Here is a 27,875-nt window from a genome sequence, read left to right as displayed (position 1 = left end):
ATCTAAAGTACTGGTAAACATAACTTTTATTTACCAGTACTTTAGATCCAGGACAAAAAACAAATAAAACATATAAGTATAAAATGATAAATTTTCCATATACTAATGCCATAAGTTTTTATTTTGAAGCTGGAGTCAGAGTTGATACATTTTTACTAATTCCAACTCAACCTACACCCAAAATTGCATCAGACTCCAACTCCACAGCCAAGTCCACAGACATGCTGGGACAAAACCAGGACTGCAGAGATGCCACATCTTAATCATTAGGAAAATATCATACCCCTCTTGTCAGTCAGTCATTAGAGCCTCAGTGCCAGTGCACTGATACTGATCACTGCAATCATGAGATCCCTGCCTACAAGAAGAAAAACCAAGTTACCCAAGCAGCAGGAAGAAATCTTTAGTGCACCTTCCTGTGCCCCATCCCTTTTCCCTGCACCTACAAATACATTTGCTCTGAAACCTGTGTGCATACTTTAAGTCACTCAGGAGCCAATGCAGAAAGTGTGCATTAGGGCTCGGCACTAAAATTCAGTTCAGTTTCCTAACGCATGCATAGTATGGTTTATGGTTTATTAGTTTTGATATACCGCCTCTCATTACAAGATTAAAAAGGAAAGGACTCCATTACACATAGGAAAGAGAGGAAGAAAATCAAAAGAGAAGCAAGGCAAAGGGAAAGAAGACAGGTGAAAAGAAGCAGAGAGCATGGTAAAATTACATGCTCTCAACACTGCATACTGCCTCCAAAGTTCAATTTAAAGAGGTAGGTTTTAAGGGCCACCTTAAAATTAGGGAAGGATAGTTCTGTAAGGACGGAAGTGGAGGGAGTTCAAGAGTAGGGGTACTTACTACACATAAAAAGGCAGATTGACCCATGGACTCCAGGAGCACAGAAGACTGGAGGGAAGAAAAGGCATCCTTCATAGAGAGGAAGAAGAGCTCTTCCAGAAGTATGGGGAATTGTCAAAAATGCAGTATAGGCGGGGGTACTGGTGTGCAGCGCTTTATGGAGCAGTGTAAGTAACTTAAATTGAATCCAGTAAAAAACTGGAAGTCAGTGGTGTTTAATCAGTAAAGGAGTAACATGGTCAAATTTTGTTGCATGTGATTTGTAAGGCAGTATTTTGAATGGTTTGGATGCATTTAATGGAATATTGTGGTAGGCCAGCATAGACTGTATTTGCAATAGTCCAGTTGCAAGATGATGAAGACATAGATGAGGGTCATTTGAGAAGTTTGATCGATGAAAGTACAAACAGAGCCGGATTGGAGAAGGGCAAAGAAATTAGACCTAGTGAGTGCTGAGATCTGTGGTTCAAAAGAGAGCTTTTGGTCAATATACACCCAGAAGCCAAAATGGGGTAAGGAGCCAGAGTGGTGTATAGAGAATCAGTGTAGAGGACCAAGAGGGTATTGTCTGCACCAGAGTGGTGAGGGACCAAAAAAGATATTGAACAGAAGTGAAGTGAGCACCAAATCCTCAAGGACACCGCAGGGAAAGGGGTAGAAGGTGGAAGGGGAAGGGGAGGAGGGGGTGAGAATACAGAGAACGATCTATTACGGAGAAAAGAATGGAACCAGTGGTATATACTACCTGTGATTCCAATAGATCATAGACTGGAAAGAGTAATGAATGATCTACCAGATCAAACACTGTGGAGAGATAAGGGAAATTAGTAATGCACTTTTTCCTTTATCGAGTGCTGAATGTAGTTCACTGAAAAGACAAGTGATTATAGCTTCCAAGCTATGGCCAATATGAAAAAATTGTGTGTCAGCATGGTATAAGACACCTGCTCCCAGATGCAGTAAGCAAACAATGCAAATAGGCTGTGAGCAAAAAACGGGTGACAACAGGGAAAGCATGCCAGATGCATGCATGTGTAGGTCTGCGCTAATGGCACTTAACCAGCTATCCAGCAATATTCAGCCAGATAATATCGCCAGATAGCGGCTTAAAGGTAGCTGGTTATATTGCACGATATAACTACTACTACTACTACTACTATTTAGCATTTCTATAGCGCTACAAAGCGTATGCAGCACTGCACAAACATAGAAGAAAGACAGTCCCTGCTCAAAGAGCTTACAATCTAATAGATGAAAAAATAAATATAACTGGCTATCCAGCAATTTTCACTGTGGAGCTGGCTAATTTTGGCACAATTATTTATTATTATTATTTGTTACATTTATATCCCACATTTTTCCACCTTTTGCAGGCTCAATGTGTCTTACATATCACCGTTAACGGCGTTAGCCGATTACGGTCTGAACAAATACATGGTATGAATGAATATAAAGTGATATTGTGGTAGAATGAGGTACATGTAAGGTAGGTACAGTTGGGGGAACTTAGAGAGGAAAAGGGGGAAGAAGAGTCAGGTAATGTTCGTTACGGTCTTTAGTTGCATTGTGTCGCAAGTGAACAGTCATTTTTATGTTGGGTCGGTGGGGTATGCTCTTCTGAATAGGCCTGTCTTTAGTGCTTTCCGAAAATTTAGGTGGTCGAGCGTAGTTTTTACTGCTTTTGGCAGTGCGTTCCATAGTTGTGCACTTAGGTAGGAAAAGCTGGTGGATTTGTATTTGAGTCCTTTGCTGCTTGGGTAGTGGAGGTTTAGGTATGATCGTGCAGATTTTGTAGTGTTTCTGGTTGGCAGGTCGATGAAGTCTGTCATGTATCCCGGTGCCTCGCCGTAAATAATTTTATGAACAGTCATGCAGATTTTGAAAGTGATACGTTCTTTGATTGGTAGCCAGTGCAATTTTTCTCTGAGTGGTTTGGTGCTGTCAAAGCGTGTTTTTCCAAATATAAGCCTGGCTGCTGTATTTTGGGCGGTCTGAAGTTTCTTTTTGATTTGAGCCTTGCATCCTGCATAGATTCCATTACAGTAATCTGTGTGGCTTAGTACCATGGACTGTACCAGGTTACGAAATATTTCCCTTGGGAAGAATGGTTTTATGCGTTTGAGCTTCCACATTGAGAGAAACATTTTCTTTATAGTGGATTCCGCTTGGGTCTCTAGCGATAGGTTACGGTCGATTGTTACTCCGAGAATTTTCAGGCTGTCTGAGACAGGGAGGGTGTATCCTGGGGTGTTAATGTTTGCGGGTTTGTAAGTATTGTATTGGGATGAGATGATGAGACAGTGTGTTTTTTCTGTATTGAGTTTTAGTTGGAATGCATTTGCCCATGAGTTCATGATGTTTAAGCATAGCTTGATTTCGTCGGTGATTTCCGCCAGATCATGTTTGTATGGGATGTATAATGTAACTAAACTCAATCTGTATAATGGGGTGAGTTACCTAGATCAGTCGGTTGAGAGTCAGAAATTATTTAGGTACTCAAAAAATCTATTACTTCAAGCAAGTACTCTATCTTAAAGAGGAAAAGGCCAGCAATTTATCTCCGTTTAAATGATTGAGAGAATCCTAACAAGCAGGAAACAGACCTGTGTCTAAATTTGTGGTAAATACACGCCTTGATACAGCAATTTTTTGCAAAACTGAGGCCTGCAACGGTGTGTTTGGAACCCATGACACTTCTTTATCTATACCTGCATGCTTAAAAGTTAAGTTCAACTTGTTATTATTAGTTCTTTTGATATGGATCCCCTCCTTTTTTGATTTTGTGAATTCTTTTAGTATCCTTTACCTTTTGAAACACAAGGGTTTTTCTGTCTGTGATGTTAGAAGAGCACTACGGCTCTCAATGTGAAGCCTTATATATATATATATATATATATATATATATATACAGTGGGGGAAATAAGTATTTGATCCCTTGCTGATTTTGTAAGTGTGCCCACTGACAAAGACATGAGCAGCCCATAATTGAAGGGTAGGTTATTGGTAACAGTGAGAGATAGCACATCACAAATTAAATCCGGAAAATCACATTGTGGAAAGTATATGAATTTATTTGCATTCTGCAGAGGGAAATAAGTATTTGATCCCTCTGGCAAACAAGACCTAATACTTGGTGGCAAAACCCTTGTTGGCAAGCACAGCGGTCAGACGTCTTCTGTAGTTGATGATGAGGTTTGCACACATGTCAGGAGGAATTTTGGTCCACTCCTCTTTGCAGATCATCTCTAAATCATTAAGAGTTCTGGGCTGTCGCTTGGCAACTCGCAGCTTCAGCTCCCTCCATAAGTTTTCAATGGGATTAAGGTCTGGTGACTGGCTAGGCCACTCCATGACCCTAATGTGCTTCTTCCTGAGCCACTCCTTTGTTGCCTTGGCTGTATGTTTTGGGTCATTGTCGTGCTGGAAGACCCAGCCACGACCCATTTTTAAGGCCCTGGCGGAGGGAAGGAGGTTGTCACTCAGAATTGTACGGTACATGGCCCCATCCATTCTCCCATTGATGCGGTGAAGTAGTCCTGTGCCCTTAGCAGAGAAACACCCCCCAAACATAACATTTCCACCTCCATGCTTGACAGTGGGGACGGTGTTCTTTGGGTCATAGGCAGCATTTCTCTTCCTCCAAACACGGCGAGTTGAGTTCATGCCAAAGAGCTCAATTTTTGTCTCATCTGACCACAGCACCTTCTCCCAATCACTCTCGGCATCATCCAGGTGTTCACTGGCAAACTTCAGACGGGCCGTCACATGTGCCTTCCGGAGCAGGGGGACCTTGCGGGCACTGCAGGATTGCAATCCGTTATGTCGTAATGTGTTACCAATGGTTTTCGTGGTGACAGTGGTCCCAGCTGCCTTGAGATCATTGACAAGTTCCCCCCTTGTAGTTGTAGGCTGATTTCTAACCTTCCTCATGATCAAGGATACCCCACGAGGTGAGATTTTGCGTGGAGCCCCAGATCTTTGTCGATTGACAGTCATTTTGTACTTCCATTTTCTTACTATGGCACCAACAGTTGTCTCCTTCTCGCCCAGCGTCTTACTGATGGTTTTGTAGCCCATTCCAGCCTTGTGCAGGTGTATGATCTTGTCCCTGACATCCTTAGACAGCTCCTTGCTCTTGGCCATTTTGTAGAGGTTAGAGTCTGACTGATTCACTGAGTCTGTGGACAGGTGTCTTTCATACAGGTGACCATTGCCGACAGCTGTCTGTCATGCAGGTAACGAGTTGATTTTGAGCATCTACCTGGTCTGTAGGGGCCAGATCTCTTACTGGTTGGTGGGGGATCAAATACTTATTTCCCTCTGCAGAATGCAAATAAATTCATATACTTTCCACAATGTGATTTTCCGGATTTAATTTGTGATGTGCTATCTCTCACTGTTACCAATAACCTACCCTTCAATTATGGGCTGCTCATGTCTTTGTCAGTGGGCACACTTACAAAATCAACAAGGGATCAAATACTTATTTCCCCCCACTGTATATATATATATATATATATATATATATATATATATATATATATAGGCTGGAGGTTGGGGAATTCTGAGGCTTTTCCCTTGTTGTATTTTCAAAATTAGAACAGATACACTCCACAGAATCTTTAGTGGGATAGATTTAAGTACGTTTTTCTGTGCCACAGCTATTTTGAGAGCTTTTTTCTTTTTTTTTTTTAATATTCTAATCAGTTACATATGCAATTTGCACACAACTGTTATAACCTGTTGTATAGAATTACCCCCTATATATCAGCCCAGGATTGTAGCATGGTACTTAATCTGAGATTCACAAACCATTTGTGTCCATTCATGTGAAAGCAGTTCTATAACCAGGTTCATGCAGTAAGGGGTCCTTTTACTAAGGTATGCTAACAGATTTAGTACACGCTAACAATTGGCATGCACTAAAGGATAAGATACCCATAAGAATATAATGGGCATCTTATCATTTAGCGCACATTAATCATTAGCTAAATCCATTAGCACGCCTTAGTCAAAGGATCCCTAAGTGCACAGAAAAGCACCACTTGTGCACTATTGTTCTATACTGTGCTGCGCATAACTGCAATGGGGTGTACACTTGAGTGGAGCATAAGAGGGACATGGGCATGTTTCCAAATTGTGTGCTCTACTTATATAATGCTATAAGTTACATGCGATACATGGTGCACTTAGGCGTATCCATGTACACCTGCCATTGGCCTGGTGTAAATGGTTGCACCTTAATTTAGGCGCACCAATGTGAGTTTATGCTGCCATTTTATAAACAGAATCAGGGCACCCAGATGCCTTTATAGAATAGGCTCCCTGCGCTGTATTATTGGGTACCTATTGGTTGCGACATCTATGGTCCATCAGCCACTTTTTAGATTTCTCGGCTCTTCACCCTCTAATTCATGCATTTGTCATCACCAGGTTGGATTATTGCAACCCTTATTTATTGCGTCACCTACAAACACTACATAATCCTGCTGCTCAGTTTCTCTGTAAAACGGAAAGATTTGATCCCCCCTCTCCTTATTTGTTTGCACTGGTTACCAGACCCTTAGAGATGTTGGTTTAAAGTCCTCAGTCTAACCCACAAAGCCCTATACCTTGGTGCCCCTTCCTATCTTTCCTCCCTTGTGATTCCCCACATGACCCCTCATCTTCTACGCTCTATTGCCACCTTCAAAATGTGCCCACTACGAGTCTACCTGTTCAGCTGCTTTTTATTTTCTTTCTCCTTTTCTCTGGAACAATCTCCCTCCCCATATAAGGTCAAAGTTGTTGTTCACCAAATTTAAAATTCTTTTGAAGACACGTTTTAAAAAGGCCTTTGGTCTTTCTGTTACGACTTCCTGAGGCCAGAATGGCCTGCTCAGCTGCAGCAGCCCATTTATTTGGTTTGCTATGCCTCTCCTTTTTCCCATTGAGTCTTGGCGTGGTTGGTTCCTAGTCTCTCTCGTCTTTGCTTGGCGTTCTTTTCAATTTTATGATCTCTTTTAACTTTGTATGTCACTGTAGTCTGTGCATAGTAACCAAGGGGTATCAAAACTTTTAATAAACATAAAAGGGGGTGCCCTGTTACAGAATTGCCCCAATACTGCCAGAGCTCTCCTTTGAGAAGATCAAATCGGTAGAAAGCAATCTGCATCATCTGACTGGAGGAGTGGCCTAGTGGTTAGAGTGGTGGACTTTGGTCCTGGGGAACTGGGTTCGATTCCACATACCTAATTCAATTGTAGGTATAATTTACCTTCAATTTATCCATCTGTTTATTCCTATTATTTTGTCCTAACCACCTTGTATTCTGTCTACAAGTCTCAACTGCATTTGCCCCATATTGCCCTGCCTATTAAGATGTTTCATTATATCGTGCTGACAGTGTGAGCATCATATCTGTGTTATTTGAATGTTCTAATATCCTATTAAGGTGATTCAAGTTTCTTTATTTCTTGCTATACTGCTGAAGAGCGATCGACATCAAAGCGGTTTACAAAGTGGAGGAGTGGCCTAGTGGTTAGGGTGGTGGACTTTGGTCCTGAGGAACTGAGTTCAATTCCCACTTCAGGCACAGGCAGCTCCTTGTGACTCTGGGCAAGTCACTTAACCCTCCATTGCCCCAGGTACAAATAAGTACCTGTATATAATATGTAAGCCGCATTGAGCCTGCCATGAGTGGGAAAGCACGGGGTACAAATGTAATAAAATAAAAAATATATATATATATCACTTCCAACTTATGCAGCTTATAGCTACTGAATGTTTCACATTTGGCTTTGTTGGAACGCTTTCGCAACTGATTCGGGCTACTGCATGTACTCCCATACCCTCAGCATTGTTCTTTGTTTCTCTTATGAACATTGCTCCAGTACCTACATGCTGCAGATTTGATTACAGGTGGTCACTGCTGTCACTTAGGGGGTCCTTTACTAAGACACAGTAGTGTTTTTAGCTTGCAGTAAAAATCATCTGGCAGTAAATGCCAAGACGTCCATAGGAATATAAAGTGTACAGCCAGCTGATTTCTACCACAAGCTAAAAATGTTACCGCAGCTTATTAAAAGACCCTCTTATTGTGTTAGGGGTCATTCTTCTGTGATGCCTGTATTAGCAAGTCAAAAAAGCAAAAAAACAAGAAAAGGAAAAACTTATGCAGAAAACAAGATGAGAAAAAAAGTGGTAGGAGACCAATAAAGGAGATGATACACTACTCAGAAGATGTCAAACTTATTCTATATGCAGTCAATAAAATAGTTGACAAAGACCCAACACAGACCATGTTTCAGTGTAAGAAGGCTGTGTCAGGGATTGTCAACTATGATATGCCAAGAAAGATACCACTCAAAAAGTCATCAGGCTCAGAGAAGGTCTGTGTACGCACAATTCTCAAGGCTGCTTCAGCCCAAACACTGCCAGCAGTAAGCAGATAATAGAGGGGAAAAAATGAACACAAGGTCACTGCAACCTAAGGAAACCAAATACTTGCATTACTGACAAAAAAGATGTTGAAAAAAACTCTGCAATTTCCTCACAAGGCTCAGTGCTCTCGTAACAATTGTAATCAAACACTGCCACCTACCAGTCCTCATCTCATTTTCTGGTCACCAAGGGGCTCTTTTTACAAAGAGGCACTATTGATTAATGTGTGCCGAATGTGAAGAAGCCTATGGGAATTGAATTGGCTTCTTCACATTCAGCGCAACACTAACCGGTGGTGCTGCATCGTAAAAGGAGCGCTAAGTTTCGTTTTCTCAGTAGGCAGTGACATATGCCAAGGACTAGTTTATCCTGAATCAGCTGTATTATACTCACATATTGCTACTTTCTCTCTCAAATGTATAATAAAATTACCAGTGGATTCACCCTCCTCCTGTTTGCAGCAGCAAAACATGTATGTGTGTATATATATGTTCAGATTTTTTTTTAGACTTTATTAAAACTTCAGATGTCTTAATATTTGCACAAAAGAAATGATCTATACATTAGAGGTCGTAAAACCAGTATATAAAACAACACAAAACCATCCAGATGTATATTTATTTTATTTATTTGTTACATTTGTACCCCACATTTTCCCACCTATTTGCAGGCTCATTGTGGCTTACATAGTACCGTAAAGGTGTTCGCCAACTCTGGTTGAGAAACAAATACAAGGTTATGTTGTGGTCGAATGAGGTAGATGGGTAACAGGCATCATGGGGGTCGAAAGGAGTAGAGATTGTATATTGTTCAGTACTATCATTGGTCTTGCTGTATTGCCTGGTGTGGGGGTTTACGTTGGATCAGTGGGGTAAGCCTTTTTGAAGAGGTTGGTTTTTAGTGATTTCCTGAAGTTTAGGTGGTCATGGATTGTTTTCACAGTTTTTGGGAGTGCATTCCATAGTTGTGCGCTTATGTAGGAGAAGTTAGATGCATAAGTTGTTTTGTATTTGAGTCCTTTGCAATTTGGGTAATGTAGGTTTAGATATGTTCTTGATGTTCCGGTTTTGTTTCTGGTTGGTAGGTCTATAAGGTCTATCATGTATCCTGGGACTACGCCATAGATACTTTTGTGGATCAGGGTGCAGATTTTGAAGATGATCCATTCTTTGATTGGGAGCCAATGCAGCTTTTCTCGGAGGGGTTTAGCACTTTCGAATCGTGTTTTGCCGAATATCAGCCTGGCTGCTGTGTTTTGGGCGGTTTCGAGTTTTTTTGTGAGTTGTTCTTTACATCCCGCATAGATTCCGTTGCAACAGTCTGCATGGCTTAGGTCCATTGATTGTATTAGGTTTCAAAAAATTTCCCTTGGGAAGAAAGTTTTAACGCGTATAAGTTTCCACATTGAATAGAACATTTTCTTTATTACGGAGTTTACTTGGCTCTCAAGAGTAAGGTTGCGGTCAATTGTGACGCCGAGTATTTTTAGGCTGTCTGAGGTGAAGAGGGTGTATTCTGGAGTGTTTATGGTTGTGGGTTTGTACTTGTTATGTTGAGATGAGAGGATGAGGCAGTGTGTTTTTTCAGCGTTCAATTGCAGTTGGAAAGAGTTTGCCCAAGAGTCCATGATGTTCAGTCCTTCATTGATTTCATTGGTTCTATCAAATCATGTCTGAAGGGGATATAGATTGTGACATCATCTGCATAGATGAACGGGTTGAGGCCTTGATTGGATAAGGACTTTGCCAATGGGATCATCATTACGTTGAAGAGTATTGGTGATAATGGTTTCCACGGTGGTGATATGGTTGAGTTTGATTTTACTTGGTATGTTCTGGTGGTTAGAAAACCAAACCCAAAAAATTAAGGGGGGAAGATATCAAAATGAGCTATTGTTAAGTAGGGTTATTTTTACAGAAGTCTGGTTATTTTAACATGGTCTTATTGCAGAAAATGGGAACCTGTGCTAAAATAACCCAGCTTGTTGTAAAATAACCCCACTTAACAGTAGCTCACATTGATAACTTCCCCCCTAAGTCTTACAACATCTTCAAGAACTTAAGCAATCCAGCATAAGTTAAATAAGTTTCAGTGTATTGCCCTATCAAAGAGAAGGCTCACAAACATGTTTCCATCAACCTAATGTCATTCACAGGAGGCAATTCCAGCTGACAATCACCAGCAGAACAAAAAAGACAAATGGAAATATATGAATTTTTTCTAGAATAAATTTCTAGTGGGACTGAAATAAGCTTTCAGTGCATCAAGGATGGCCTTGTATCCTGTCTCTGCTCCTCTATAAGGCTCTAATTGTGTGAATAAACATGGAAGCATCCAGTACCCATCAACCCCTGGGTGGGAGTGGAGGAGCGGCTCATTATTGGAATAACCTCCCATCTGAGCTGCTTTTGATAAGAAGTTATATTTATTTTGAAATGCTTTAAAAACGTATCTGTACACAAGGCCAAGGGGCACATGAACTTTACTTAGATTTGTATTTTTTCTTGTAATTCCTGATAATGTGTATCAGTTCTCATTTTTTATCTGTTGTAACCTGCCTTGAATCTTATATTTTAAGAGAGCTGGCGGGGAGTAAGTCCTTGATTTTATTTATTTGTGACATTTATATCCCACATTATTCCAAACAAGTCTGAGTTCAATGTGGCTTACAATAAACAGTATAGGGTACATAACATAACATACTACTACTACTTATTATTATTTCTATAGTGCTATCAGATGCTATGGAACTTAGTAAGTAAGTGCTTTAAAAATGAGCCCCAATATGTTATAACTCCTTGGCTTGATTATTGTAATGCTTTGTATCTGGGTGGTTTACCTACTTGCATAGGGCACACTCTGACCCAGTAAGCAGAGGGAAAAGCACCATGGGAGTAGAGCCTACCAACATCGTGAGCATTTAACACAAGCTAGTGGAATCACGGAGCCCAATACCCTACACCCACCACAATGCATTGCTGATGTGACTCTGCAGTGCCCTTAATAGAAAAGGTGTCACACTCACCCGAGACCCACATCAGAACCAGGGAAAGGCTGTCAGAGGATAGAACACATTCTGCAATCATGGAGGTGGGTACGGCATTTGAGGCTGGCAAAAAAAGTTTGTAAAGTGTTTTTTTTTGGTGGGAGGGGTTTAGTGACCACTGGGGGAGTCAGGGGAGGTCATCCCCGATTCCCTCCGGTGGTCATGTGGTCAGTTGGGGCATTTTTTGGGACTTGGACCTGAAAAAAAAGGGTCCAAATAAAGCGGACCAAATTCTCATCAAAAACGTCCTTCTTGTTTCGATTATCAGCTAAAGACGCCCATCTCTCCTCAGCCGATAACAACGTCCCACTCTCACCTTCGCCACGCCTCTGACACGCCCCGGTGATCTTTGTTTGTCTCCGTGACGGACTGCAGTTGAGGATGCCAAAAATAGGGTTTCGATTATACCGATTTGGGCGCCCACGGGAAACGGACTCCCATCTCCCGATTTGGGTCGAAATATGGGCGTCTTTCTCTTTCGAAAACAAGCTGGATAGTATGACTTCACTTCTTCAGTTTTGTAAACATTTGAAAGCATTCCTTTTTATTTAGTCTTTTTCTAATGGTTAGTGATGATGGTTTTAATATGTTGAAGCTAACTGACTTTTTTTGTGCTGTGTAACAGTCTATTTGTCATACTGAATGTGTTCATGTTCTAAGAGCTTATTTGTATAATGAATATCTGTATGTTTTATGATTCTTTTTTATTATGTATGTAACATTGTGATCTGCCAAGAGTTGTAGGATTATGCAGAATAGAAATTTTTTAAATAACTAAATAAAATACCTGACCTGAAGAAGAAGGTTATACATCAAGTTAGTCCAATAAAAAAAAGGTAGCACTTTATTTTGCTTTCTTTTATTTCTGTTTATCATCCTGAAAAAACACTTCCCTCCTCCTCCCTCCAAACCTTAGGAACTATGCTCTAGGAAGGTATCCTCCAACTGTAGTGAGTGTACTTGGGGATTAATTGGGTAGGGTCCATGATATGACTTATGCCTCACACTCATTTGCTGGAGTAGAAGTTAAAAAAAGGTTTGGAGTCCCTTGGGGGGGAGGCATCAATAATGACACCACCAGTGCCTAAGGGTGGTGCTTCATGAAATCCATCATTGCTTCTAGAATATCTTCATAATTATCCATTGTGATGTGCTGGTGTCAATCAACTTATACATATATAATAATCTCAATGTTTAAAAATAGTCCCTGAAAAGCAACCTAAGAAGTCATTTCCTCCTGGAGTGTGACTAATTTCTATCTTTTTCAGTTCCTATACTTTAACCACAAGTGACCTAAATGTGCTCTTCATTAAGGAACAGGAGGAAATCCTTTACTTTCAAGGTAAATATATTTCCCTTTGCTTTTAAATGTACTTTTACTTATTTTTATATTCCATCTTACTCGAAAACTCTAGAGTATGTTAAAAACATATGGGGAAATTCTATAAGCTGGTGCCTAGCGGTACGTACCACTTAGGCATGTCAACGGTGCCAATGGTAAGCACTTAGCCTTCCAAAGTTCCATAGAAACCTATGGAACTTTGGAAGGCTAAGTGCTTTGAAAATATGCCTCTAGGCTCCTGTGTACAGTAGGCTATATTCTATAAGGTAGCACCTTGGCATACATGTGGGCAGAGCATGAGTAGGCCATGGGCATTTCTCCCAGGTACAAAGCATTTAACTGGCCAGGATCGGCACCTGGCTGGTTAAATGCACCATAACCGCTATCCTCGAATTTTCAGTGGGACATGGCAGGCCATGACCCACCAAAAATTCACGGTTAGCAGATATCTAGTTATATAGTGTGATATAACTGGCTATCCACCGCCTTTCAGCACAAGCTTGGTGGCCATATTTGGCCATGTGAGTGCTAGGCCTATCTTTGGCTGGTTCAGACTTAACCAGTCAGCGCTGAATATTGGCTTGGCTGGTTAAGTTTGAACCAGCCTCAGATATTCAGTGCTGGTCACTGGAAACGACCCGGCATTGAATATCCAGGCTCAGCGCCAACTGCAGGAGTTAGCCAGGCTAACTCCCGCAGTCTGAATATTGGGCCCATAGTCTATAGAATACTATAAATTACACAGGTCACTTGGTGCACTTTGACATGGCATAAGAGGGCGTACCTAAACATGGGTGTGTCAATGCCAACATACACTAGTATTCTCTAACGAAATCCTAGTGCCAAGATGCCATTATAGAATTGGTGCTAAATGCATAGTACTGGAGTGCCTAAACTGAGCCGCCAATTCATAGAATTGCCCCAATAGACATGTCCATAAGACGTAACTTAAGTACATATAAGTACATAAGTAATGCCATACTGGGAAAAGACCAAAGGTCCATCAAGCCCAGCATCCTGTCCACGACAGCGGCCAATCCAGGTCAAGGGCACCTGGCAAGCTACCCAAACTTACAAACATTTTATACATGCTATTCTCGTAATTGTGGATTTTTCCCAAGTCCATTTAGTAGCGGTCTATGGACTTGTCCTTTAGGAAACCGTCTGTCCAACCCCCCTTTAAACTCTGCCAAGCCAACTGCCTTCACCACGTTCTCCGGCAACGAATTCCAGAGTTTAATTACACGTTGGGTGAAGAAACATTTTCTCCGATTTGTTTTAAATTTACTACACTGTAGTTTAATCACATGCCCCCTAGTCCTAGTATTTTTGGAAAGCGTGAACAGACGCTTCACATCCACCTGTTCCACTCCACTCATTATTTTACATACCTCTATCATGTCTCCCCTCAGCCGTCTCTTCTCCAAGCTGAAAAGCCCTAGCCTCCTTAGTCTTTCTTCATAGGGAATTCATCCCATTGCCGCTATCATTTTTGTCGCCCTTCGCTGCACCTTTTCCAGTTCTACTATATCCTTGAGATGCGGCAACCAGAATTGAACACAATACACAAGGTGCAGTCGCACCATGGAGCAATACAACGGCATTATAACATCCTCACACCTGTTCTCCATACCTTTCCTAATAATACCCAATATTCTATTTGCTGTCCTAGCCACAGCAGCACACTGAGCAGAAGGTTTCAGTGTATTATCAACGACGACACCCAGATCCCTTTCTTGGTCTGTAACTCCTAACGTAGAACCTTGCATGACGTAGCTATAATTCGGGTTCTTTTTTCCCACATGCATCACCTTGCACTTATTCACATTAAACGTCATCTGCCATTTAGCCGCCCAGTCTCGTAAGGTCCTTCTGTAATATTTCACAATCCTCTCGCGAGTTAACGACTTTGAATAACTTTGTGTCATCAGCAAATTTAATAACTTTGTGTCATCAGCAAATTTAATTACCTCGCTGGTTACTCCCATCTCTAAATCATTTATAAGTATATTAAAAAGCAGCGGTCCTAGCACTGACCCCTGCGGATCCCCACTAACTACCCTTCTCCATTGTGAATACTGCCCATTTAACCCCACTCTCTGTTTCCTATCCTTCAACCAGTTTTTAATCCACAATAGGACATTTCCTCCTATCCCATGACCCTCCAATTTCCTCTGTAGCCTTTCATGAGGTACCGTCCATTTATACAAACAAAATATAAATGGATGTAGATAACAAAAGCCCAGCCATACATAAGAATACTCAAAAATCAGCACTAAACCCTCACATAAAACCCAACCAAAAAAAAAAAGACGAGCACACACTCAAAGAATGGAAACAACTACAAAGAAAATACAAATACAACATCAGACAAACCAAAAGAACGTACTACAAAACTATAATAGGACCAAATTACAATGACACGCACAAACTCTTTTCACTTGTAAACAATCTCCTAAATATCACACAGGTCACATCGAATAGCATAGACACCCCATCGGCAACCAACCTAGCGAACTATTTCAATGAAAAAATCATAAAGCTCCGACGCATGATACCAAGCAATACTATGGAGTACACAAGCATCCTTGAATGCTTAGACCCAAAATCGAGGAATACCCAGCCGATCGATCGTGGACCAATTTCAACTTGATTTCAGTAGAGGAACTCACACACTGGCTCAGAAAATATGCCAAATCTCAATGCAAACTTGACATTTGCCCTACCAGCCTAATAAGAGCCGCACCCAAACAATTCAAAAAAGACCTCACGAACCAAGTAAACCACAGACTCCTAAATGGTCTCTTCCCCTCGGAAAAAGGAAATATCCTACTCACTCCATTGCCAAAAGATGCTAAGAAAAGCACAATGGACCTAACCAACAACCGACCAGTTGCCTCAATCCCGCTCATAACAAAACTGATGGAAGGCATAGTGATGAAACAACTCACGGAATACCTGACCAAACACTCAATTCTACATGAGTCTCAATCAGGATTTCGATCAATTCATAGCACTGAAACTGTACTAGTGTCTGCAATGAATTCATTCAAGAAAACAATTGCAACCGGCAAGAACATACTCGTACTACAATTCGACATGTCTAGTGCCTTCGACATGGTGGATCATGGAATATTACTACATCTATTAGAATACTTCAGAATCGGAGGCCCAGTTCTCAAATGGTTCGAAGGATTCCTCACCACCAGATCCTACCAAGTAACAACGAACACCGATAGATCACCACCTTGGATACCGGAATATGGAGTCCCTCAAGGATCCCCCCTTTCACCAACTATTTTCAACCTAATGATGATACCACTAGCCAAACTCCTAGCCAAACAAAACCTTAACCCCTACATATATGCTGACGATGTCACGATCCACATCCCGTTCAAAAGTGATTTAAACGAAATAACCAACGAGATCAACCAGAGCCTCCAAATCATGCACTCCTGGGCGGATTCATTCCAGTTAAAACTTAACGCTGAAAAAACTCAATGTCTAGTTCTCACTTCCCAATATAATACAAACAACTATCCCACCATAACCACACCATACTGCACACTTCCCATTTCAGAAAACCTGAAAATTCTTGGAGTCACTATTGATCGAAACCTCACACTTGATACCCACGTGAAGAATACAACGAAAAAAATGTTCTACTCGATGTGGAAACTCAAAAGAATAAAACCTTTTTTCCCAAGAAACATCTTCCGCACCCTAGTACAATCACTAGTGATGTCACTTGGACTACTGAAACGCCCTGTACGCAGGTTGTAAAGAACAGACCATTAAAAATCTCCAAACAGCCCAGAACACCGCAGCCCGACTCATTTTTGGAAAAACTAAATATGAAAGTGTGAAGCCCCTAAGAGAGAAACTGCACTGGCTCCCACTCAAGGAACGAATTGAGTTCAAGATCTGCACGACCGTACACAAAATCATTCACGCAGATGCCCCACTCTACATGTTAAACTTAGTGGACCTACCGCCCAGAAACGCCAAAAGATCAGCCCACAAATTCCTCCATTTGAACTTCCCCAGCTGTAAAGGAATTAAATACAAACAGGCATACGCGACTACCTTTGCGTACAAGAGCACACAGATATGGAACGCACTACCCATGGCCCTAAAAACCATGGACAACTTAACCAGCTTTCGCAAATCTTTGAAGACATCTCTTCAACAAGGCCTACAAAAGACATCCTTAACAAAACAAATCACTCCTTATACCACCCAAGTGCTTCAAAAAACACTTCTCACTCAACCTTACCTAACACCTTTCCATCTAAATCCTCATGTACCTTCAGCTTATTATCGACTGTACTTAAGATCATGTAATGACTATATCATTATAACACTCTGTAAGCCACATTGAGCCTGCAAAAAGGTGGGATAATGTGGGTACAAATGCAATAAATAATAATAATAATAATAACCTCTATTTAAAAGCTACCATTCCCTAAATTTCCCTCTAAAACCATCAGCAGAACACCAAAATATGCTTGAATGGATGTGACCCCATAATATGTTATTAAAATAACCATCAGGTTGATATTCAGCACTATTTGACTTGGCAGGAAAGGCTCCTACCCAGTTAAATAGCACTGAGTGGTTTGGGAGTAGATGTGTGTGTGTCTTGTTTGTACTCTGCTTAGTCTTTAGGCGGAATAGATATTTTTATGTCTAGTAGTACTATAGAAATGATAAGTAGGAGTAGGAGTAGTTTTAAAATCCAAAAAATAAAAAGGCAGCACTCTGCTTACGAGAATAAATATGAACTAAAAAAGCAGAATGATAAAACAATGGAGTTTAATGAAAGACCCAAAGGTCTAAAAGCAAACAACAATACCCGACGTGGCCACGTTTCGCCATCAGGCTGCGTCAGGGGTAATACTATAAAATAAAATCAAAACATACATAAAATAATATTGTATATAAATCAATTACATATATAAGAACAAATAAAAAGTCAAAACATATTTAGACATTCTATATGATAAATACTAAATGATCATACAATACTTAAACCATATTAAAAAATATTTTAAAAAATTATAATAATGCCCCCTCATCCGTCTCTTTTCCAAGCTGAAGAACCCTAACCTCTTTAGCCTTTCCTCATACAAGAGGAGTTCCAACCCCTTTATCATTTTGGTCGCTCTTCTTTGAACCTTTTCTAATTCTGCTATATCTTTTTTTGAGATACGGAGACCAGAAATAAATGCAATGCTCAAGGTGTGGTCACACCATGGAGCAATACAGAGGCATTACAGTATTTTCAGTCTTATTCGCCATCCCTTTCCTAATAATTTCTAGCACCCTGTTTGCTTTTTTAGCTGCCGCCGCACACTGAACAGAAGATTTCAGTGTATTAGCTACAACAACACCTAAATCTTTTTCTTGAGTGTTGACCTCCCAAGGTGGAGCCTAGCATCAGGTAACTATGATTCGGATTATTCTTTCCAATGTGCATCACCTTGCATTTGTCCATGTTAAATTTCATCTGCCATTTCAATTTCCTAAGGTCTTCCTGCAATATTTCACAGTCCACACATGTTTTAACAACCTTGAATAGTTTTGTGCCATCTGCAATTTAACCACCTCACTCGTCATTCTGATTTCCATATCTCTCTATATAAAAGGCAACACCAACGTTCTATGAAGCCTCCAGCCGGAAGTGTGAAGGGGGAGAGATATCCTGTTTCCCCGTGAGTGTCTGCCCCGCCCTCTCTGTAACACAAACAGTCAGTGAAGGAAAACACAGCAAAGCAGTGAAGGACTCAGAGGGGGGAGGGGAGAGAGGGCAGAGGGCAGGGACACACACACTCCCACATGCACACAGAAGAAAACCTTGCTAGCCCCCCTTTCATTTGCATCAGAAACGGGGCTTTTTTACTAGTCATTTATAAATATGTTAAATAGCACCAGTCCCAGTACTGATAACATCAGTAATTTCCCAGATCACCCCTGGAACCCTTTTTATAAACCAGCGTCACATTGGACACATTCCAATCTTCAGGTACTATGGACGATTTTTAACAACAGGTTACATATTACTAACAGCAGATCAGCAATTTCATGCTTGAATTCTTTGAGTACCCTTGGATGTATGCCATCCGGTCCAGGTGATTTACTACTGTTTAATTTGTCAATTTGGCTCATTTTATTTTCCAGGTTCACCGAGATTTCTTTCAGGTCCTCCGCATCATCACCCTTGAAAACCATTTCTGGTACAGGCAGATCTCTTTCATCTTCTTCCATAAAGACCAAAGCAAAAAATTCATTCAGTTTCTCTGCTATGGCCTTGTCCTTCCTGAGTGCCCCTTTTGCTCCTCGTGATCTAAGGGTCCTACGGATTCTCTCACAAGCTTTTTGCTTCTGATATATCTGAAAAAGTTTTTATTGTGAGTTTTAGCCTCTGTGGCAAGTTTGTCTTCATATTCATTTTTAGCCTTCCTAATTAATGCTTTGCATCTGACTTCCCAGTGCTTATGTTGCTTCTTATTTTCTTCATTTGGGTCCTTTTCCATTCTTTAAAGGAAAATCATATGGCTGTAATAGCCTCTTTTACTTCATCTTTTAACCATGCCAGCTGACGTTTTCTCTTCTTTCCACCTTTGCAAATACGTGGAATGCATCTGGTCTGGGCTTCCAAGATGGTATTTTTGAATAGCATCCATGCTTGATTTAGTGTCCTAACCTTAGCAGCCGATCCTTTTAGCTTCTTTTCAACCATTTTCCTCATTTTATTATAGTCGCTCTTTTGAAAATTAAATGCAGCTACAGTAGATTTCCTTTTTGGGTTCATCCCAGATAGTAGCTCAAACTTGATCATGTTATGATCAGTGTTTCCCAGGGGACCCAACACTGCCACCTCTCACATTATGCTCTGCACACCACCAAGGACCAGATCCAAAATGGCCCCCCCTCTTCTCTGTTCCTGAACCAGTTGCTCCAAGAAGTAGTCATTTGTTACATTTAGAAATGTTATCTCCTTGGCATTTCCTGATGTAAAACGTATCCAGTTAATATTGGGTAATTGAAATCACCCATTACTGTAGTGTTGCCCAATTTGCCAGCTTTCCTAATCTCTGTAAACATTTCTTTATCTGTCTGTTTGTTTTGTCCCAGCGGACACTAGTACAGCCCTACAAAAATACCCAATGGTATCAAAAGATACACCGAGGTATAACAATACCAGAATCAAATGTGTACCTTCATTAATCTCAAAGCATGAAGATGCAGTACCACACATTGATAACTGCCCCCTCCTTTGTGGCACTATCCAGATAGTGCTGCTGAATATTGGAGGCTAGGACACTTGTCTCTATAGCGGTACTACTATATGAATAAAATGCTTTTGAGTTTCAAAAGGAGTAGTTTCAGTGCTATGGCACTTCCTAAATCCAGACTGGTGATCTAAGTAAGCCAGATTGCCTGTAATGACAGCACCTTTTCCAAGATTTTCTCTACAAAAAGGGATGTTTGACATAGGACAATGGATGGATCTTATTAGATTGTTTCAGCTATGGTCACACCACACCCTTTTTAAATGCCCCAGGAATTAAACCTTTATTCAAGTACCAAATTAGTTATTTGTTTAAGGGATGCCAAACATTCCTTTTGACTAAAGTGCAGTGTTGTAAATTTTAAGAGTCAGGAGTCACTTACAGAAGTAATGGCCTGCAAGCCCTGTAGCAGCAATAAAGCATGTGCAGACCAAAAATTTTCATTTTGTTTAGTTTCCTATGTCCTTTATGGGATTTTTCATCTTGAATAGTGTTACCACCCCTCTCGGCTGGACTGTAGTGATGTGCTCCCAGATACCTGATGGTTGTAGTCGTGGCGAATATCCAGGGAACACACACTCACAGCCGAGGGAGTGGAACAAATAAACTAACCTCATCCTTTACTCTCAAAGAATTAAGGAGGAAAAGAAGCTAAATTTAGGATTTGTTCCTGAACTGGAAGAACCTCACCTTCAGATTTGCAAATTATCTTTTTCTTTATTGAATACAAATTCAAGCAAATTTTCATTCAAATTAATTCACAATTAGTGTGCGGCTTAATAGAACTGCAATAACATATTCAACATTCAAATGTAGAACTGCATGTATGCCCTTAACTTTGTCTGTTTCACCTAAAAAGGCAGAAAAGAACCTTTTCAGATAAGTATTTAAATTGTCTTTTATCAAAATCAGATATTTGTGGTTATTCTCTTTCCTGATGTAAAAATTGGTCTCTTTGTGTGCACTATTGGTGTTTTTGCAGGGATCTCATGGATTTTTAATATCTGATGGTCTGTTCCTTTGTTTTCCCTTAAAATGTTGTGAAAAAAAATAATATATTCCGTTCAACACCCTTGGCAATGTCACTTAGCTGTAGTTGAATTTACTTAGATGATGTCTTTCTTGCGTTGGAGCTCATCTGGAAATCCTTCAGCGGATGATCTACAGAATTCTTCTTCCTAAAACCTCACTTATAAAGAAAATAAATGGAGGCAAAGCCCTTAAAACTCCCTGCTTGTCCAGGAACGGACTCCACTCTGGTGACAATTAATCAGTTCTCAATACTGTGGCCACACTCTCTAATTGAAATAAAATAAGTTAAAGGTTTTCTCACTACAAAACCTATTTCTCACTGTTGATTCCCTGTTCTAAAATCCAGCAGGCTTCACACTGCATTCAGAGATCTCACACAGTAACCCATTCCATATTCAAATGGTGATTCAACATTTCATCTCACAGACTTCACATATAAATATAACATTTCCCTGCACAGCTATCAGATCAATCTGGAAAATACAGCACTCTCATCCAAAAGCAGGGCTTAATCTGCCACCTGACAAACCTTGCACTGAACTCAGAGCACTCACAAACAACCCACCTTCCACCCAGACATTTCCTACTAGCAACTTTCTCCAAATAACAGATTCACCTCTCAGTCCTTCCCCTGTGTCACAGTTAAAATCCTTACACACTTTTTCCTGACACCCTTATAGGCTTTCTCATTTAGTACAATTTCCAGCACAAAGCACAGCCTCCCTCACTCTTACCAGGGTAGGCAGCCATGTGTCCTCTTAGTACCTTAGCATACAGACTCTCATTCCACAAAATTGTAACTCACTTTTTATCTCTTGGAACCCAGTTCTATCTCTGAAACACCATTCACACTCACCTCAGCTCACTTTCAATATCAAAGTACCCTTTTTCAATGTCACTTATTTCACTTTAAACTCATAAAATATACTTTTATTCCTCTTACATTTCACACACTCAGCATACGTTTCTATCCCAGTCATTCCCTCCTCTGGTCTTCAGTTCACTCAGCCGTCTCCCTGGCAGGGTTGCCAGGTGGAAAAATTTTTTCCAGCCCAATCCAGCCCAAAAAACAGCCCAAAACCCGCCCAAACACAAACCCCGCCCCTGACACCCCCACCCCCGCGTCATCACCCCCGCCCCCGCCGTCATCAACCCCGCCCCCGCCGTCATTGGCCCCGCCTCCCACGTCACCGGCCCCGCCTCCCTGTCATTGGCCCCGCCTCCCCGTCATCGGCCCCCGCCTCCCACGTCATCGGCCCCGCCTCCCACGTCACTAACCCCGCCCACAAACGTCACTAACCCCGCCCCCCCGCGGCTGAAAAAACCGCCCTGAAGCCCAAAAACAGCCCAAAAAACCGCAACCCGCCGCGGGCAAAAATTTCCCGCGGCGGGTCGCGGAAAACCACCCAATTGGGCGGTAAAACCGCCCACCTGGCAACACTGCTCCCTGGCAACTCACCCCCAGTCCCCCACTAGAGGAACACCTGACATCACTCAACCAATCAGCTTGTCAGCTAAAGACTGGAGGTTTTTTTTTTCTTAGATGTATGGTTTAGAATCTTGGATTTCCCTTCCCCCCATAAAAGTTACTGCAAAACTTCCTACACAGAGAATTTCAAAGTCAATTTTAACCTGACTTGTACCCAAAACAGCAAGGAACATTTTAAAGTACAATCCCCACTTAATCATGGTTTATTCCTTGAAAAATAAAACCATATTTAAGAAACATCTCACACTTTCTTCAGCTAACTCCATTAAAAATTCCCAAACTAACTTTAAACCTTTTCCAGCCAGCAGCCTCCACCAAAACCCTGGAACAAGCCCCCTCCCCCAGAGCCCCAGGAAATAAAAACATTTAATAAATGTTACCATATATTACAATAGGTTTCTAAAAAATGTTTTGTTTTGAGAGGAATATTGTCACTAGTGCATGCTACTATCTACAGGGCAAAGCAAAAAAACTAACCCCCTAGAGGTTTTTGCTATTTTCTCAGCAACCGCTTAGAATTTCAGTGTGAAATTTTATAGCTTTATTTGTTGTTACCATTTACATTTATGTGCTGAGTGGAATGAGATTATCTTTAAACATGGCGAAGTTACAGACTTTTTAGCATGACCACCCAGCAATTTTCGCACGTTCAGAAATGTTTGCACTGTAAAACTACCATTATTTTAAAATAAAATGGGATACCAGCTTACTGATAATGATGCCACAGTGACATAGAGCTGTATTTTCAAAGCACTTAGACTTACAAAGTTCTATAGTAACCTATGGATCTTTCTAAGTCTAAGTGCTTTGAAAATGAGCCCCAAAGACTCTTATCTTGGCAGCAAAGTTGGAGGCCTATGAAAAACTCCACCCAAAGCCAGAAACTCAAGGAAACACTGCAGATGATCTGGGACAGCCTCCCACAGGGACTGATCCACAAGGCTGTTCAGAACTTACCAAAGCAACTTAAAGCTGGGGATGGGCATTTGGAGCATTGACAGTGACTGAGAAATTCTGACACATTATTTATTGTTTCGTTTGAATTACCTTATTTTACTGTCTTAGCTTGAACATTTTTAACGTGCAAAAATCTTTAGGTAGTAACGCTAAAATGTCAGTCACATGAACATAGCTTAACAGAATTAAATGTTGTTTAATAGCAATATGTAAGTATGAAGACTAAATAAATACATAAAATTTCTCATTGAAATTCAAAGTGGTTGCTGAGAAAAAGGCAAAAAAAAAAACTCTAGAGGGTTTCTTTTTTTTTTTTTTTTTGCCTCACCCTGTATAGTTCCCACTATCAATCAATAGTGCACATTTTTGATAACATGGGAAAATAGCCAAGATTTCAAATATTTTTTCCTTTTTATTTTGGGTTAAACAATACAAAATGACAAGGTAAATGTTGTTTCAAATGAATGCACATTCCTACTAGCAACATGCCCAACTCCTCAACTGTAGTATCTTAAAAGTTTAGTAAAGTAACCCCCAGACTAGGACTTCCTAGTGAATTGTCCACGGTCAGCCCCTAAGATGGTGCTCACATCATTTCTAGCCAAATTATCCTTTTAGATTTTATGGAGTTTGTTGGCTCTGCGCATCTCGCTGGAAGTCAGAGATCAGCTGGGGGTTCACAATATTATAACATTAGGCAAACTGGGCAGTCCCTAAGGCAGCATCTTCTAGGGGGCAGCAAACAGCAGAGGCACTCAATGCAAGACAATAGATCCTGACAACCGGAAAAATTCAGACAGCAATCAACTCATGCTGGGACAGGTGATATTAGGGTAGTCTTGATTGTTGAGGTTAATTATTAAAACTTTGGGGAGTGGCTTAGGAGCCTGAAAAGTAATTGGGAAGGGGTGCAAGGTTTACTTAGGACGCCTAATACCCTGGAATTAGCCATGGCAACAGGAGATAAGCTAGGCCAGTGATGGCGAACCTATGGCCCGCGTGCCAGAGAGGGCATGCGTGCCAAGCCACTTTACCTTCATCCTACGTGTGACAAAAAAAAAACCAAGCAATCGCGTGCTGGGTGGGAGGGAGGGAGGCCTGGTGCTCAGTGGGAGGGAGGAATGCCTGGTGCTGGGAGGGCAGGCGGGAGGGCAGGGGGGAGATGATGGTGGCTGGAGGGGAGAGGAGGGTTGCTGGACATTTGTGGCTGGAGGGGAGAGGAGGGTTGCTGGACATGGATGGAGGGCAAGAAATGAAGAAGAAAGGAGGAAAGTAAAGAAATAAATGGAAAGGAAGCCCTGGAAACGGAGTTAAGAGAACAGAATCAGCGACTAGGACCAATATGGATAGAAAAACAAAACTACCAGACAACAAAGGTAGAAAAAATCATTTTATTTTTATTTTAGTGTTTGGAATATGTCCAATTTGAGAATTTACATCTGCTGTCTTATTTTGCACTGGGTATACTAGAGCTGTAACAGCTTACAGAAATGGTTTATAATGAAAGAAAATCATGTTATTTTTTTCTCCTATACTAGTATAATATTTTCAATGATGTCTGTTTATATGCGCCATGGCTGGTGTAAGGGGTGTGGCTATCATAGGGGTGGAGTCATATGTGGTGACCCCACCCATAATGAGTACCGGCACTTTGCGATAAATAATTAGATTTGGGGTTGCTGTTTGGGCATTCGGTCTCTGAAAGGTTCGCCATCACTGAGCTAGGCTGTCTAGAAGGGCCTTACACTCCTTATATGTACATATAGAGGCCATCATTTACTATATTGGTATATGATATAATAGGAACCTTTTCCATGTTGACTCTTCAAATGATGAAGTCCTGTAGGAAACTATTCTTATCTTTTTACATTTATATAAGGCTGCCAACTGGATCAAGATTCGCAGGATAGCATTGATCCAGTCCTGGATTTACCCTGTTGCATGCAGGGATTTGTAGTTCTGATTCCCCCAATGCATTCCCTAAGAAAAGCAAGACTACAAGTCTCAGCATGCACTGGAGTAAACCCAGGACTGGATCAACCCTATCCTGCAAACCTGGATCCAGTTGGCAGCCTTACATTTTATAGGACTAATTTTCTTTCTTCCCTCCCCCCCCCCCCTTTTTTTGCCCTCAGAACTCAGCCAAGACAGAGGTAATGAGAATTACTTTTAGATATGATCTATTTAATTATATCTCGCTTATTTGATTTGCTAGGGTATTTTTATTTTTATCACATCTGTTTCTTGTTGGCCAGGTGGATCATCAGCAAGTCCTATGCTTCCTCATCTGAAAGGCCTGAGGTCAATTCCCAGAGTATGATAATCTCTGGAATAGACAGAGCTGGTGAAACTTGCTCAACATTGACTTCTAGTGGTCAGATTTTGAGTCCATGTTGTAGGGTTCTAGAGGGAAACTGACTGGGGATTGTCAGTGCAGTAATGGGGCTAGATAAAGTGAGATACCATAGGTTCCTGTGAAGGTGGTTATAACTGAGTTTAAAGCTCAAAGAGAGGAGGAGTTACCAGCAATTCCAAAAATAATAGTATCAAAAGCAAACCTTTTCTATTTCTTGCATTCACCTGAAAAACCACTGCAGTCTTCTGTTTGTATTGACAGAATTGCAAGCAGACTCATGGAAAATGTATGACAACCAACCCTTACAAGCCTTGATTGAGAACCGTTTAAATGACACACTGGTGGCGTATCCAGATGAACCAGAGAGCTATGCTGTATTTCGGGCTCAGACTGTGCAGGAGAAGCACAAAGGTATGACCTGGCTTCCTCACATGAGACATCTTTGTTGCTGCAAAGTGACTGCCTTTTTTACAGATCTAGACAAATCTAGTCTTGGAGTAGAAGAGTAGCCTAATGGTTAAGTCCTGGCCTAAGACCAGGAAACTCAATAGAAATGTAAGGGTTTCAATGAAATCAACCTGGTGTGGGTAAATCAATAGTTTCCAACAATTCCACCAGACTAAAAAATATATAACCCAGCTAAAGAACTTTTTTTGTTATTTTTAAATTGCAGTGCTCAGTAGTGCTGTATTGTCCTTTAGACCAAATGTCTGTGGATTGGAACTGCAGCAGTCTCACATCATAGCACACGCCCTCCCTGCCATCAGATTCTCACAGCATTAAACATTCCCTGCCTGGGAAAACAAAGATGTTATACTGATGACACTTATCTTAGCTGTTTGTCTGTGGGGCGGGCAAGTGCTTGGTCTGCAGTGCCTCCAGAGCTCCCGTGAGCTCCCGTGATTAGTGCAAAGACATTTACTTTGCACTAATCACGGGAGCTCTGGAGGCACTCACCCCGCAGCAGACAAACAGCTAAGATAAGTGTCATCAGTATAACACCTTTGTTCCCCCCCCTCCCGGCAGGGAATGTTTAATGCTGTGAGAATCAGATGGCGGGGATGGCGTGTGCTATGATGTGAGACTGCTGCAGTTCCAATCCACAGACATTTGGTCTAAAGGACACTACAGCACTACTGAGCACTGCAATTTAAAAATAACAAAAAAAGTTCTTTAGCTGGGTTATATATTTTTTAGTCTGGTGGAATTGTTCGAAACTAAGACCAGGAAAGCCAGGTTCAAATCCCATGCTGCTCCTTTAGATCTTGGGCAAATCACTTAACCTTCAGGAGCAAGGATTGAGTAGAGCCAGAAATTATCTGCTTGGTGGGGATATTCAGCCCTTTAACTGGATAATTATCCAGATAAAGTTAGGGCAGCAAAAGGGCTATCCTAACTTTATCTGGTTACTACTGTGGCATATCCATAGGGAGACCCAGGGTAGTCTTCCTCCCCCCCCCCCCCCCCCCCTCCAAAAAGAAAAATAGCCTCCTATCCTATTCAGCATTGCAGTTCTTTTCTTTTTTTATGGATTGCTATTTTTGTAAACCACTCTGGTTTGCATGTCAGTGAAGAGCAGGATTTTAAATAAAATTAACCTAACCTATCTCCTTTACTGTAGTTGGAGGGGACCCCAAGCCTCACTGGCTGAAGACCACTTCCTCCTCCTCCTCCTTCTCTGGTCCAGGAGCCACAGCTCACCAAGCTCTGTAGCTAGTGGCAGTGTCCCGAGCTCTTGCCACCACCTCTGCCCCCCTTCCCCCGCCACGCTTGTTCATTTTTTACCAACTGGGCTAGATAAACCATTGGTCTGACCTACTATGGCTGTTTTTATGTTCTTAGATTTCAATCCCTCTTGTGCAGGGAAATATATGTCAGTATCGGTGTCTGTGCCTGAGTATTTGTTATGATTCTGTTTAACTCTGCTAGTCAGACAGGGGAATGCCTGGAACCGTTCCTGATTGGCCCATCTGGGCTGAGCTGACCTCAGTCTGATCTACTTAAGCTTACTCTTCCCTACAACCCTTGCTTTGGAGTTGCCCTTTGTTTTTTGCTGAAGCCTTACCTTGCCTTGCGCTATT

General features: G+C 41.3%; 1 protein-coding gene across 1 annotated transcript in view; it reads left to right on the top strand.

Annotated features, from left to right (window-relative positions):
- Nucleotides 1–27,875, top strand: part of LOC115481940 (interleukin-18-like) — a 101,437-nt gene that overhangs the window by 54,232 nt on the left and 19,330 nt on the right. The window contains exons 3-4 of the mRNA XM_030221425.1: nt 12,592–12,665; nt 26,056–26,205. Of these exons, the coding sequence (XP_030077285.1) occupies nt 12,592–12,665; nt 26,056–26,205 (224 nt within the window). The remainder of the gene's footprint in view (nt 1–12,591; nt 12,666–26,055; nt 26,206–27,875) is intronic.

This window comes from Microcaecilia unicolor, chromosome 12, assembly GCF_901765095.1.
Source record: "Microcaecilia unicolor chromosome 12, aMicUni1.1, whole genome shotgun sequence".
NCBI lineage: Eukaryota > Metazoa > Chordata > Amphibia > Gymnophiona > Siphonopidae > Microcaecilia > Microcaecilia unicolor.
Note: the sequence above shows the minus strand (reverse complement) of the source record. Positions and strands in the feature narration are given on the sequence as shown.